Below are 14,654 nucleotides of genomic sequence, written 5' to 3'. Positions count from 1 at the left end.
TCTTGCAATATAATCCTTTTTTATTTCATCTTCTTTAAATTTTTCTTATGGCAATCTAGATCATGCAATCTAGGACAATAACTTTTTTGTAACTCGCGTACTTGATTCTTTTTTATCTTTTTTTTTTTTTTTTTTTACCTTATTGCATCTCCTTTTCTATAATCTTACGTTAAGTATGCACATTACTTCGCGAGAGTAAAAGTCTTCTCATTCGACAATTATAAACTTTTATTTAAATTACATTGTCAAGACATTAATGTGGTTAAGTAAATAGTATGTGACATTGAGAAATTTATCGCAATGAGATATTTAATGTGTGTATTGCGTATCAAAAAAATATTGAATCTATTGATATATATATATTTTGTTAAAAATAAAAAATGAACAGCAGATGGGGGAGGAGAATATAAGAATAAAAGGCTATATAGCTATATAGAATGGCTCAATAAATTGAGTGTAACGGATCTCTGTTATTTTGCAATGATTATTCTCATGTATTAGAGAGTGTAAAAATAAATCCGGAGGTAAAATCGGAGCAAGAGCCAACGACAAACGTGTAAGTTAAGGGGTAGGGGTATGTAATATACAAGTATCGTTATCGGGTCTCTGGTGTATGTAGGAGATAGATGAGGATGCCACCAAAGATCCGTTTTCCATGTGTTGTAAAAGATTGTGTATGACCCCACTATATCTATATCTATAATACTACCACTAATACATAATGCAGAGTTAGTAAATATATATTGAATTGAGATCCGCCACCGCTACCGACACCGTCACCGATACCGTCACCGTCACTGTAACCGTCACCGTCACCCACCGATAGGATCCCAATGTTAGTGGCATTACGCGACTATGTCGATCTTCAACAGTAAATCTTAACCATGTTGCTGTATTTACTGCTTTTGCCGATTGCTCCTGCTCCTGCTCCCGCTTGTACTAGTGCTGCTTACTTGCCCTCCTGCCTGCCATCCATTTAATCCATGATTCTGAATCACGGATCGTCTTCGGGGATATATAAAGCGGATTAGAGCCGACGAGTTTGTCATTCCCACGACACCACTCTCAGGTGGTGGGTTAGTTGTTTTGTTGTTAGTACCATTATTAATATTATTATTATAACTTTGTTACTTATTATAAATTGCAAACTACGAAGAGCAACAGAAGACGGTAACAAGAGACAGCAGGAGCTGCTGTGAAATAAGACCACACACAACTTGGTCACTTACGAAAATTTCTCAGACACACATATTTCCCCTTGTTGGGGAAACATCAACACTATTGTGATTTAAGTTTTTTTTTCACACTTGCCATACTTTTATTTAATAATACATCATCATGTTTAAGGTGAGTGGCGCAATTTAACATACATTTTATTTCATTTACGCGTCTACTAAATGAATTTAGTTTTTTCTATTTTATTTATTTTTTATTTTTCATGGATTTAATTTAAAACTGCAAACAACTTTTCAGTTAATACTGTTAGCGTCAGTGCTGACCGCGATATTGGCGAAACCAGAACCACCCGTAAATTCGTATTTACCACCGGGAGGATCTCGAGGTGGTGGTTTTGGTGGTAGTAGCAATGGAGACAGACCTTTGGACAGTTTTAGACCACCGCCAATTGATGGCAATGGAGCTGGTGGACGACCATCGAGCTCTTACGGTCCTCCGGGTAAATAAATATTATACATTTTATTTATTTTTAAATTCGAATTATAGAAATTTTTAATTTATTTATTTGTGTGATACTTAAGGTGGACAAGGTGGTCAAGGAGGACAAAATAGTGGTGGTGGTGGTTTTGGAAATCAGGGAAATTCAGGAGGAAGGCCCTCAAGTAATTATGGACCACCAGGTGCTCAGGGAGGAAATGGTTTTGGAGGACAAGGTGGTCAGGGAGGACAAAATGGTAATGGTTTTGGAAATCAGGGCAGTTCAGGGGGAAGACCTTCAAGTAATTATGGACCTCCAGGTGCTCAGGGAGGGAATGGTTTCGGGGGACAAGGCGGTCAAGGGAGACAAAATGGTAATGGTTTTGGCAATCAGGGGGGTTCAGGTGGAAGACCTTCGAGTAATTATGGACCTCCAGGAGCTTCTCAAGGAGGTAATGGTTTCGGTGGACAAGGAAGTCAAGGAGGGCAAAATGGTGGTGGTTTTGGAAATCAGGGTAGTTCGGGAGGAAGACCTTCAAGTAATTATGGGCCTCCAGGTGCTCAGGGAGGGAATGGTTTCGGGGGACAAGGCGGCCAAGGAGGACAAAATGGTGGTGGTTTTGGAAATCAGGGTGGTTCAGGGGGAAGACCTTCAAGTAATTATGGACCTCCAGGTGCTCAAGGAGGGAATGGTTTTGGTGGACAAGGAAGTCAAGGAGGACAAAATGGTGGTGGTAGTGGTGGCTTTGGAAATCAAGGGGGTTCAGGGGGAAGACCGTCAAGTAATTATGGACCACCGGGTGCTCAGGGAGGTAACGGTTTTGGAGGACAAGGTGGTCAGGGAGGACAAAATGGTGGTGGTTTTGGAAATCAAGGAAATTCAGGAGGAAGGCCCTCAAGTAATTATGGGCCGCCAGGTGCTCAGGGAGGTAACGGTTTTGGTGGACAAGGTGGTCAAGGTGGTCAAGGGGGAGGAAGTGGTCGTCCATCCGATTCATATGGATCTCCAGGGGGTGGTGTGTCTGATAGTTACGCCCCTCCTGCTTCTGGTGTTCAAACAGGATCTGGAGGACAAAATGGTGGGGGTTATGGCACTGGAAATGGCAACGGTAACGGTGGATCTAATGATGAAGAAAGCAATGTATAAATATTTTTTATAAAAATTATTTAATGTATATAAATTTAACTTATATTGATTGTACATATTTCTGTTTTAGGAACCAGCTAAATATGATTTTACATACGAAGTTAAAGATCCTCAATCAGGAGTTGATTTTGGTCAGACAGAAAGCCGAGATGGTGATCGAGCACAAGGTATGTTTAACGTGCTCTTACCAGATGGGAGAAAACAAATTGTTGAATATGAAGCTGATCAAGATGGTTTCAAACCACAAATAAGATATGAAGGTGAAGCCAATACCGATGCTGGCGCAAATGGCGCTGGTGGAGCTGGTAGTAATAATGGATATCCCTCTGGCGGTCCGAGTGGACCAGGAGGTAACAATGGAGGTTATCCTTCTGGTGGGCCAGGTGGAAACAATGGAGGTTATCCTTCTGGAGGACAAGGAGGAAATGATGGTGGTTACCCATCAGGTGGGCCAGGAGGCAATAATGGAGGTTATCCATCAGGTGGGCCAGGAGGCAATAGTGGAGGTTATCCATCAGGTGGGCCAGGAGGCAACAGTGGAGGTTACCCATCAGGTGGACCGGGAGGCAACAGTGGAGGTTATCCATCAGGTGGACCAGGAGGCAACAGTGGAGGTAGACAAACAGGAAATGATGGTGGTTATCCGTCAGGTGGACCAAATGGGAATAACGGAGGTGGAAATGGAGGATATCCTTCTGGTGGACCAAATAGAAATGATGGAAACAATGGTTACCCATCCGGTAGTCCAAATAGTTTTGGTGATAATGGTAATAATAGAAACGGTGGAGGTGGGTATCCTTCTGGTGGCCCTGGAGGTAACAACGAAAGCGGTGAGTTATTATTAGATAAATTTGTATGAAATTTTATATAATAATAATAGTTTGCGTAACAAGTGGACTAAGCTAGGAATTATTCGTCAAGGGCAGTGATTATAGCACGAGTCAAAGTGGTCAAGACATTGTGCTTTACGGACAATAATCTAGTCCACCTGTTACGCACTGTACGTTATCCAATACATGTCTGATTATCCTGATTTATAAAATCTGTACAACAAAGTCAGGGTAGTCATTTAGCAATACTAAAATAATAATTTTTACGAATAAATAATGTTTTACAGGATATCCATCAAACCGTCCTAATGGTGGTGGTGGTGGTGGTCCTGTAGGATCATCCGGTGGAAGTGGAAATGAAGGCTATCCTTCTGGTAGACCCAGCGGCAACGGTAGTAATGGCAGTAGTGGTAGAGGATTTGCAAGTGGAGGCGGAGGCGGAGGTGGCGGTGGAGGTGGGGGCTACCCCTCGGGGAGTGGTGGAGATGCCGCAGCAAATGGTGGATATCAATATTGATCTTCCTGATAATTTGATACTCAAAGTGTACTTCTGAAATGGTGAGATAAAATGGGACACGATATCCGATCTCCGCATGTAATCTAGACTTAAACTACTCGTTTTCTCAAGGTAACTTTGTGGAGTTGAGTTTCCAGATCTTCGATAAGTTCAACATCTCTTTTATTTTTATTTTTTTTCTTAGCCAATTAACTTGCTCTGTTTTTGACTAAAATTATTATTTTTTTTTTTTTTCTATAATGACAATTATTATTATTTTATCGTTTGTAATGTAGAACAGTGGTAATTTGTAAATTGAAGATATTTTTACAGTGACTGTTGAACGAATTGAGATCCATGATATTTAAATATAATCTGCAAATAAACAAGCAGATACTTGACAATCCCTAGATAAATCGTTTCCGCTTGGTGTAATACCTTGTTATAATACTCAGTATTTTTATATCCTATTTTATATATCTTTTAAGTGTATTATTTAATAGAAAACGAATTATAGTCGCGTATATTATATATACTAAAAAAAAACATAATACTCTCGCAATAAAGTATTATTATTACAATAAATATTAACTTGTCTATTTATTTTTACCATTCATTGAATTCCTTCCATAAAAATAGTAGACTACCGGCAAAGATTATTAATTCGACAGTGATAAATTTATTATTTTTTATCATCAATTTCGTAATTTTTTAAAATCATACATTTTTTAAAGTTTCTTCTGAATTAATTAAGAGTAAAATAAAGTTTAATATTAATTATTATAAAATTATAATAAAAATATTGAAAAAAAAAATAATTTTAATAATAATAATAATAATAATAAAGTGAATGCAATGTAGAGGAATAAATCCAAAAATTCTTGGGAGTTTAGCAGCGACAAATGTTGTAGCGCAAATCTGCGGTTTCTTTATTATATTTTATTAACGGTTATACATTTAGATTATGTCCACAGCCAGATGGCTAATGACTGTATTTAAATAATCTTTGGATTGCACGAGCAACCGGGAATCGAGTATAAAGACTTCTGCAGAGCCGTTCGCTTATCTTAGTTTTGTGAAAACCAAAGGGTCGTGTCAAACTGCTCATGATTTCAAAGGTGAGTATATACATTTTAAATATCAGTCATACACATATATATGAATATAAACCTATACACACTACATATATACGATATACGATATAGATGTAGAATATATATATATAAAACTATTAGTCAAAAGGAAAATGGTCTATTCATCATCAAAGTTACCGTCGACTTTGATCTATTTCAAAGCATAATTACAACTACATTTAAAGAGTACGCATTAATTAAATTTCCGGACTCTATAGAGCACCGTGAGTTGAATCTCTCGATATAAATTAAAATGATTAAAAGTTAAATTAAAATTATAAAATACCTAAAAGACTTTGTGATCAATAATAATTTAATTAATTAATTAAAATAAAAGTTTTGAACAAATAAATACATATATATATATATATATATATATATATTGTAACATTCCATATATATATATATATATATATATATATATATATATATATATATATATATATATATATATATATATATATATATATATATATATATATATATATATATGGAATGTTACAAATTTTATGGAATAATAGATTTGTACGTGTTCACTGCGGGTAGCAGCAACTACTGTCACACTTGTCAATCAGCTTTAACAGTTTCAATTTAAACCTGATAATTAAGTATGCGCGAGTGGTCAATAATTAAACAACAATAAATTTATTCCAACATGAGCATGAATTGTTTTAATTTACATATAGGTTTGGCGGGAAACCATCAGTAATATTAGTGTAATCGTTTATCATGCATAAATCTATATAATTGACACTATTGTGTTATAGGCCCTAATTGTCGTTGGTACGATGTTGGTACCGATTATTTTTGGTGTACCACAAGGGCCCTCTTATCTACCACCAAGTGGTGGACGGCCAACTGGCGGCGGTACTGGACATCCTGATGATTGGGCTGGGGTATTTATTATTTAAATTCTATTATTATCATTAAATTAACACTCTTGTTTCATAATGGTTAAACTACAATTGGTGTAATTATGTCTGATGATGAAAATTTAATTTTCACACAGAATATTTTATAAAACAATAGAAACATGAAAGCATAAAAAAAAATAATAATCCTTAAATTATGAAATTATTTAAGTAAATGTTGGCTGGTTAATTAAATAGAGAAAATAATTTTAAATATATTTTTAGGATCCAGCAAATTATGAGTATTCATATGAAGTTCAAGACGCAGGACTTGGTGTTGATTTTGGACACCGCGAAATGCGAAAAGACGAAGAGGCGAAAGGAAGTTATCATGTTTTACTTCCAGACGGTAGAACACAATTTGTTGAATATGTTGCAGACGCGGGTGGATATCGACCGGTGATTCGGTATGAAGGAACGGCGACATATCCAGCATCTGGACCCTCTGGAAATGATGAGGGCTACAAATATTGATACAATCATGCCATATAAGATAATCCTTTTCCAATTCGTTAAATTATCACGATAAATCCTCGTCTCTTCTGCTACTTGGCTATTTATTGTCTTATAAAATGTCGTAATAAAAAATAATAATATTAACTATAAAATATAATGATGACTGATAATCCAATAAATGATTTTCTAAATCATCTAAAAAATTTAATCGTTTAATTTTATTACCTCATTCTCTTTTATTTTTTATTATAAATGCAATACTTAAATATTTATATTATTGTATAATCGACAGTTTTTATTCATTTTAAATTTTATTCCGTCTCTGTGGAAAATTTTAAAAAATATAAAACATACCCTTGGGGTAAAATAAAAATTTAAATTCACAATATACATAATTTTTTTTAAATTTATTGAATATAATATTATAAAATAATAGTGATAATTTATTCATTTCCAATAATAATTTAACAAAAAGTAAATATATTAGAAAATAATTACCAGCATTGACGAACATTGATCACTAAACCTAATGATAATATATAAAAAAAAAAAATAAATATATAATGAAATTTTCTTTAGGATCGATCATCGACCACAATTAACCCTGGATATCCACCTTTACCCCTCGGGCTTTCGTGATCAGTGCAAAACCCATTAGAGCTACTGTTGACATTTCCCAGCTGTGTATATTTGAATTATTAATTATATCACTGGAGAATCGCACGAGTGTCAGCTATACACTCACGCGATACTATTATAAATATATCTATATCTATATGAATAGATGAATGTATACTGTAACAATTTAGTCGACAGGAAGTATATTAAACGAGTCGAGTTACTTTTAAAATAACATAAGCCATATAGAGTATGACTTCTCGTAAACCACAAGATTTAATTAAAGAGAATTGGTCATCTCTTTGTGTGACCGCGGTCCTCGGTACTTTATTTTTATTTATAATTATATATTAAATGTATCATAATCGTTTTAATTTACAGGACTTCGTCCAATTGAATTATGTAAAATAAAATTATTTGGATACATATACGTTATTATAATATTAATATTATACTACACGCAGATATATTTTGTAAATGAGGAGGTAAATAAAGTATACGACTACTTAAATATGATATCATTAGAAATATACGTAAGGATACACAGAGTTAAATATTATATAAATGTGATAGTATTAACTCTTATGATAATAACGAGTGTATTAAAATATGAGCTTGCGACAAAGAATGTATACTCAAGTCTTAATGAAATTGACAGAAAGCTCAAGTTATTAAACACAAAATTAAATTATGAAAAATACATGAGAGAGAATATAATTCAAGTGGTTGGAATTATTATGTTTACTATTTTAATAGGATTGACGGAATATTTTAGCTTTAAAAATGCATCAAGTAATTTTACGATGTTTAATTTAATGTGGTTTGGAAATCAATTTCCTCAAATAGTTAACAGTGCCGCAATAGTTACTTTTGTTATAATAATATCAGACTGTTGTAGAAGACATCAAATTATTAATGATTTAATTTATAAATTGAGAAATATCGACAAAGAAATAACTAATAACAATAATACTGATGTTATTTCACAAGAAATGCATAATGGTAATAGTAATAACAATAATACTTATATAATATTAAATCATAAATAATATTATTATTATTAATTTTATATCACAGGATTAAAACTAAAGCTTTTACGTCAGATATATGAAATTTTGAGCAATACAGTGATGATTATAAACGAAGCATATGGATTTATGTTAATTTTAACATTTATAACTCACTTTATCGGCATCTCAGTACATCTTAATACAATATACATGACATTTGGAGAGCAAAATTACACTGTAGATTTAATCGTTGATTTTTTATGGGCTTGCTTCTATTTTGGAAAACTAATTTACATAATATATGCCTGTCAGTCATTTGAACGTGAGGTAAAATACATAATAAATAATTTTAATAATTAACTCTTCATTATCATTATTATAATAATAATACTCAGCATTGTTAAAATAATTAGTATAATTATTTCAATTAGCGTAAGTAGTATTAAATTAATTAATTAAATAATCAATAATGGTTTGCTATCAGATTATTGTCAAATGAGTTGAGTAGTGAATTTTGATGCGTGATCTCTCAAACTAATTATTTAGTATTTCTGTTTATATTGACTATAAACCTAGATTAGAGATAACTCATAAAATAATACCGCTTTTACTCTTTATCGTACTCTCACAAATACGGTTGCTCATTCGACATAGCTCTATAGCTCCATACAATTTTATCTCTCTTTAATTCTACTGTCACCGCAAAATCTATTAACCCTCGAGTGCTGCTGTCTGTGAGTAGATTATAAAGCGTCTATTCACACAGACAGAGAGTACAGGTACTAATACAAGTACAAAAGTACACAAGTACTAAACGAACGTAATAGAGCACGCAGTGACAATTGTGTGAAATTATTCGGTTGGTCAAAGCTTTGACTCCTTTGTCATCTTCGGTTCATAAAATCATCAGAAAATACACATGAACAGGTATACAGATGATACAGTATCATCATCATCATTCTCATAATCATCATCATCATCATCATCAGAACTTGGGCAATTACACGACATTCACTTTGTCATATATAATATAATATATAATAAAATAATGGTGTCTGTGAAACATACAGGGAAAGCGTGCCAGTAAACTGCTACATGAATGCCGAATCGACTCAGATAATAATTTGCTTAAGCAAGAGGTTAGTGCATCAATTTTATTACCTATTTTTTAAGTTTTTTCAGTTATTGCTATATAACATTGTTATAGAGTACAATTGTTTCTCACCAAGTATCATTATTTATCATCAATCGTTTTTACATATTTATTATTCTATCATCGTAATTATTATCATTATTATTATTAGTGTTATTAGTAATAGTAATTTTGAAAACTCAGCAGGTTGTTGCAATGGCATTCCAATAATTTTTTATTGCCCTATCTTGTATCTCACGTTTCAGACTGAATCATTTGCACGGCAAGTAAGAAACGTGGATATTAAAATCACCGCGAGCAATTTATTCATCATCGATTATTCGGCCCTGTGGAAGGTGATGATTTAATAATAGAAATAATATATACTTTTTAAATTATTATAGTAATAATAATAATAACTATTATTATGTAATTGAATATTTTCAAACATCTATTTCAACGAAAATTCCGATTAATCATATTGATCGATGATTACATATCAAATAAAATGTAATATTAAATATAGAACTCAATTAATATGTTATTATTATTATTATTATTATATGACGATATTGTATTATTAATGTTATTTAAAATATTTGTAGATCGTCCTCAGTCAGACAGCCTACGTCTTCTTCCTGTCGCAATTCACCAACACCAAATGAGAATACAGAGATAAAAAAAAGAAAAAGAAAGAGGTACACAGCCGATGAGAGAGAATCAACGCAATACAATTTGTCTCTTGTTGTTAAATGTTGTAGTTGTAGTTGTAGTTGTTGATGTTAATGTTGATGATGTTGTTACTGTTGACGATCCTTTCTCGCATAGGCGGACAAAAGTTTTCGTCTAGTCACATACACACATTAATTTATTCTCTCAATAGAACACAACGGGATGACAACTAAACTCACTGGTTGGATGTTGGATCACCATTCAAGCACTATTGTTTGATAAATGCCTTACATTACATATTAATACTACACTAGATTACATGACATTACATTACATTAACATTAACATTAACATATATATGCTATAATATTGTGTAATCGGCTGTTGTTAAAGCTCTTCTTTACCAAATTTATTTTACCATTACCCAAAAAGATAAATTTAGATCTCTGAATATAATTTAACACACTCTACTAAAACAATTTAATACGTGCTGGATATTTATCCGGTTCAGGGAACCTCGTGACCCTCTTCTTCTTTTTTATCTCTTCCTTTTTGTCCTTGTTGTTCTTTTATTCTTTAAAAAGCACAATTTGCGCCTTCTTCCTTACGCATTTTCAACAGAAATAACGTTCTCGTAGCACGCAACAGCCTCTCTAATTTCCCTTATATATCAGTTACTTTTGTCAAAAAAATAAATAAAACCGGTAAAATTTCCGAGTGTGTGTGATACACTTGCATAATTATTTTTTACCTTTTTATTTTATGACTATAAGGATTTACCTTAAACTTTTTTCACCAAAATATATTGGATAAGTATATATATACATGAACACATACGAAAACTCGAGAGAGGACAAGCGACTGCGGCAAGTCATCAAAAGACTCGACTTCTTCAACGAGCTCTCCTCACCAGAGATAAGAGATCTTTAACTAATAGCTCACTCTTTGCGTAATGGACTCTCTTATTTTTAACTTCTGTGTCTTTGTTTTTTTCCTTTATTCTTATTCTTTAGTCATATGAAATAAAATAAAGCTCAGTATGCACTTATTCATGCGATTAAAATAAGAATTAAATTAAAATAAAAAAAAATAAAAAATGAGAGCTACTCAGAACACAAAATTAAACCTATTTAATGCAATCTACAATTATATATGCATATGAAATCAATAATTGTATATATATTTATGTAGTTATAAAATAAAATTAACATGATCCTAGTTTTTGTAGAGTTATTGAATACTTTAGTAGTATATTAATATAATAACTGATAGATTTAAGATTGATTGAAATACTATCGGAAACTGGTAGCAATTAAAGGTACCGATAATTAATTCTATTAATAATAGAATAAATTTATATAACTACTGTTCATGAAGCCAATGTATACTTTATTGAACACTTGACAAGTTAATAAAGTTATAAATTAGTCAGAAATTATTTTAATTGAGAACATACAATTAAAAGTTTGTAATTATTTGAATTCGAATTACAATTTTGATAACTAATAGATTCACTTATATTTGAAATACGATAATTAAAAAAAAATAGAAACTGTGTTAATGTAATGTTATTAAGTTAATTTATAGCATTGTTTGTAATTAAGTAATTATTTTGATAAAATGAAAATGAAAGGATATATAAAATATAATTCAAATTAATAATTATAAGAAGCAAAAAGTATAAGCGAGTGAATGAATAGATCTATATTAATGGTTCTAATTTATTTGTAAAAAGCCTATCCCACGCAGGAACGGTAAGCCTACTCTCTCATCTCTTTGTATAATCTGTATCATCATCATCATCATCATCATCATCATCATCATTGCATGTATAGGATAGGGGCTTTTGTGTATATATATATATTTTTTTCCGACGGCGAGAAGCGCGTTTGTATATTGCGCAATTTAAGAGCAAGGGGAACGGCTCTCTGGAGCATCAAACGAGTGAGCATCCAAGTATGGATGCTGGATAGAGAAAGAGAAAAAAAATCAAATAGTTTATTATGTAACAAGTGGTAGTATGTGTTATAGGGGAGTATATACGATATCGCGTATAAAATCAAACGCAATAATCTAGGCCCTTTTTATTTAAAAATATTCAGAATAACCCATTCACCTTTAAATTTATGCTCTTTATCGGCACTCAAATGATATTACCACCAGATAAATCCAAGCCCGGCAATTTCCTTTTATTTTATTTCCTACTCAATGAGGAAGGAAAAAAATACGGCTTCCTTTTTTTATTATCAACTAATCGAAGTTGAATTAAAATTGTACAGTATAATAATGAAAGGAAAAAGTTTTTAAGAAATCGAAGGAGCTCATTAAATTGCTGTCAGAATTGAATTTTGTTGTATAAAAGTAATAAAATAAAAAATACCTTGAAAGTATACGATTGAAATGAAATTCAAAGTGGCCCTTGATGCAAATATTTTCTTAAGACCGCCGTCTAATTAAAATCAACGGTTATTCATCTGTAAGATCTCAGCAATTGAATTTATTTTATTCCAACAATATGCATTGAGGTAATTTTTTAAACATTAAATTATGTATTGAAATATCTAAAAAAAAAAAAAATATAATAGATTTACAACTACTACTAAAATTGATCCGTTTAAATTCCCTTAATTTTGTATGCGGCAATAATCTTAAAAAGGTTATTTAAAACTTTTTTTAATACACTTGCAACTACACTAAAAATAGATGGGCAAAATAAAATCTATAGCCGCTGTAGCCTCGAAACGGCACTATGCAATTACCTCGATTTAATGAACCTAGTTATTTGAAACGCTAACCAATTGTGCGAAAACTTTGAGATTGAAAATCGCGTCGCAGGTTAGCTAAAAAAAAAAAAAATCAAAACTAGTTTGAATCGTCGATTCATGTGAAAAATAAAATAAATTTATCCTTTTCTTTTATTTATTTTTGACTAAAATTTTGAATCTGTATTTTTATTGTATAATTTGAAATGAAAAAACGAAAGGCTGACGAACTGATTGAATTGTTGATTGAATGAAGGTGGTGGGAAAACAATAAAATAGGTTGAGGTCAGTGGAAACTCACAAATTATTTACGAGGGTAGTAACAAATGTTATGTGCGACTCATCGTCACGCATTGCGCGGTTCACTTGATATACCACAAAAACCCAGGAGCCTCTGTACCAAAACCAAGCACAGGACCGCTACCCTTATTTTATATACATTCATCTGTACATGTATTATAACTGCTGTGAATAGGGATACCTATAGCTGTAGGTTACACTCGCGATTCATGGGCCACAACATATTAAGCTTGTCCCCATGTTGCTATGAATTCATAACGATTTATATACCCAAGCTTGAGCAAACCCCCAGCTCAAATTATTCATCCCTTTTGGTAGCAACCAACAGAACATGTAACAACCAGTTTACCTCTCGACAATCACAACTAAATATATTTATTACATAATGCATACATATACAACACTCACTGCTGAAAATTATATATAGTAATAGGAGGAGGGTGAAAAGTGGTGAGTGCACTATAGTGTATACTGACTAACTCAATTGTAACACTTGTCAATTATAACAAGACTGAGTAACGCATGTGAAACTAACAATTATTCGATCGTTGTATAAAAATAACCCAATTAAATTTAACTATTGTATACATTTTTTTAGCCAATTAAAAATTTTCTTATTCAAAATAATAAACAATAATTGGAAACCTGTTGGTTTTTTTTCTTCTTTCATGACTTTTACAACTTTTTTTTTTTTTTTTTTTTTATACAAAAACCAATTTTTCTAGCGGTTTATTTTTCAATTTATATTTTCACTCTCCAATTGAAAATTAAAAATTTGTTCAATCAACTTTAATAAATACCATTAAACATTTTGGACAATATCCAAACCGCGTGTTTAAAAAAAAACCGATAAAATAAATTTTCCGCATGCTTTCAAAATGATTTAATTTAAAAATTAAAACATTCTCACAGTAATAACATACTATTAATATCTTATAATCACGATACAGAGTAATAAAATTAAAAAAAAAAAACAATAAATAAAATATATATCTCATAAGCTCGTATAACAGTCAAACAATAATCTTTTATTTATATTAATTATTATAGACGTTTATCATCCTCAATAAGATATCATCATGCTTCACGAAAACAAGTTTAAAATATCAGAGAGGCATTATTATATTTAATAATAAGACCCCCGCAAAATAATAATCAATAAAAATTGCGTGGCGTACATTAGTTAAATTTATCCAGCAGCGCACGCGTTAAATAAAGTGTATAATGAATTAACCAAAGAAACAACTCGGGCTGTAAAATATCGATACACCCCGGGTAAACTGACACGTTAATTTATTATCTGATCCTAACCGAACCAGCTTAAACGCTTTTATACCTACCATATACAACTCTCAATTTCTATGTTGTTGTTGTTGTTGTTGTTGTTCTCGCAGTAGTTGTAATATACTTTTTGATAGGCTCCTTGGGGCCACTGGGTTACTCGAGATCGATTAACGACGGTGTCTCAATTTTATAGCGAAGCCTATATTGCTCATTACTTTGATACATATGTACATATAATGTAAGAAAAAAA

At 32.0% G+C, this 14,654-nt stretch overlaps 3 protein-coding genes across 3 annotated transcripts; all 3 read left to right on the top strand.

Moving 5' to 3' along the window:
• Positions 1 to 1,069: 1,069 nt before the first annotated feature.
• LOC130662940 (pro-resilin) lies at positions 1,070 to 4,679 on the top strand. Its single transcript, XM_057461925.1, has 5 exons — positions 1,070 to 1,347; positions 1,474 to 1,675; positions 1,758 to 2,794; positions 2,871 to 3,630; positions 3,918 to 4,679. Exons 1-5 carry the CDS (start codon positions 1,339 to 1,341, stop codon positions 4,145 to 4,147), a joined length of 2,238 nt encoding a protein of 745 aa, XP_057317908.1. The 5' UTR covers positions 1,070 to 1,338; the 3' UTR covers positions 4,148 to 4,679.
• Positions 4,680 to 4,793: 114 nt separating this feature from the next.
• LOC130663922 (pro-resilin-like) lies at positions 4,794 to 6,782 on the top strand. The gene is made up of 3 exons (XM_057463492.1): positions 4,794 to 5,244; positions 6,027 to 6,155; positions 6,396 to 6,782. The coding sequence occupies exons 1-3, from the start codon at positions 5,233 to 5,235 to the stop codon at positions 6,642 to 6,644; spliced, it is 390 nt and encodes a 129-aa protein (XP_057319475.1). The 5' UTR covers positions 4,794 to 5,232; the 3' UTR covers positions 6,645 to 6,782.
• A 647-nt stretch (positions 6,783 to 7,429) lies between these two features.
• LOC130663921 (uncharacterized) lies at positions 7,430 to 10,081 on the top strand. The gene is made up of 6 exons (XM_057463491.1): positions 7,430 to 7,566; positions 7,626 to 8,246; positions 8,322 to 8,581; positions 9,325 to 9,393; positions 9,653 to 9,742; positions 9,992 to 10,081. The coding sequence occupies exons 1-6, from the start codon at positions 7,497 to 7,499 to the stop codon at positions 10,049 to 10,051; spliced, it is 1,170 nt and encodes a 389-aa protein (XP_057319474.1). The 5' UTR covers positions 7,430 to 7,496; the 3' UTR covers positions 10,052 to 10,081.
• Positions 10,082 to 14,654: the final 4,573 nt, after the last annotated feature.

This window comes from Microplitis mediator, chromosome 2 (genome assembly GCF_029852145.1).
Source record: "Microplitis mediator isolate UGA2020A chromosome 2, iyMicMedi2.1, whole genome shotgun sequence".
Classification (NCBI taxonomy): Eukaryota; Metazoa; Arthropoda; class Insecta; order Hymenoptera; family Braconidae; genus Microplitis; species Microplitis mediator.
This window is presented reverse-complemented; position numbering and strand designations above follow the sequence as displayed.

Bases quoted from the DNA above. Each gene is read 5' to 3' on its own strand.
- LOC130662940 (XM_057461925.1), top strand. The intron at 2,795-2,870 runs GTATAAATATTT...TTTCTGTTTTAG, and splicing joins CTAATGATGAAGAAAGCAAT to GAACCAGCTAAATATGATTT. The intron at 3,631-3,917 runs GTGAGTTATTAT...AATGTTTTACAG, and splicing joins TGGAGGTAACAACGAAAGCG to GATATCCATCAAACCGTCCT.
- LOC130663922 (XM_057463492.1), top strand. The intron at 6,156-6,395 runs GTATTTATTATT...ATATATTTTTAG, and splicing joins ATCCTGATGATTGGGCTGGG to GATCCAGCAAATTATGAGTA.
- LOC130663921 (XM_057463491.1), top strand. From the start codon at position 7,497: ATGACTTCTCGTAAACCACAAGATTTAATTAAAGAGAATTGGTCATCT. The intron at 8,247-8,321 runs GTAATAGTAATA...TTTATATCACAG, and splicing joins TTCACAAGAAATGCATAATG to GATTAAAACTAAAGCTTTTA. The intron at 9,743-9,991 runs GTGATGATTTAA...AAATATTTGTAG, and splicing joins ATTATTCGGCCCTGTGGAAG to ATCGTCCTCAGTCAGACAGC.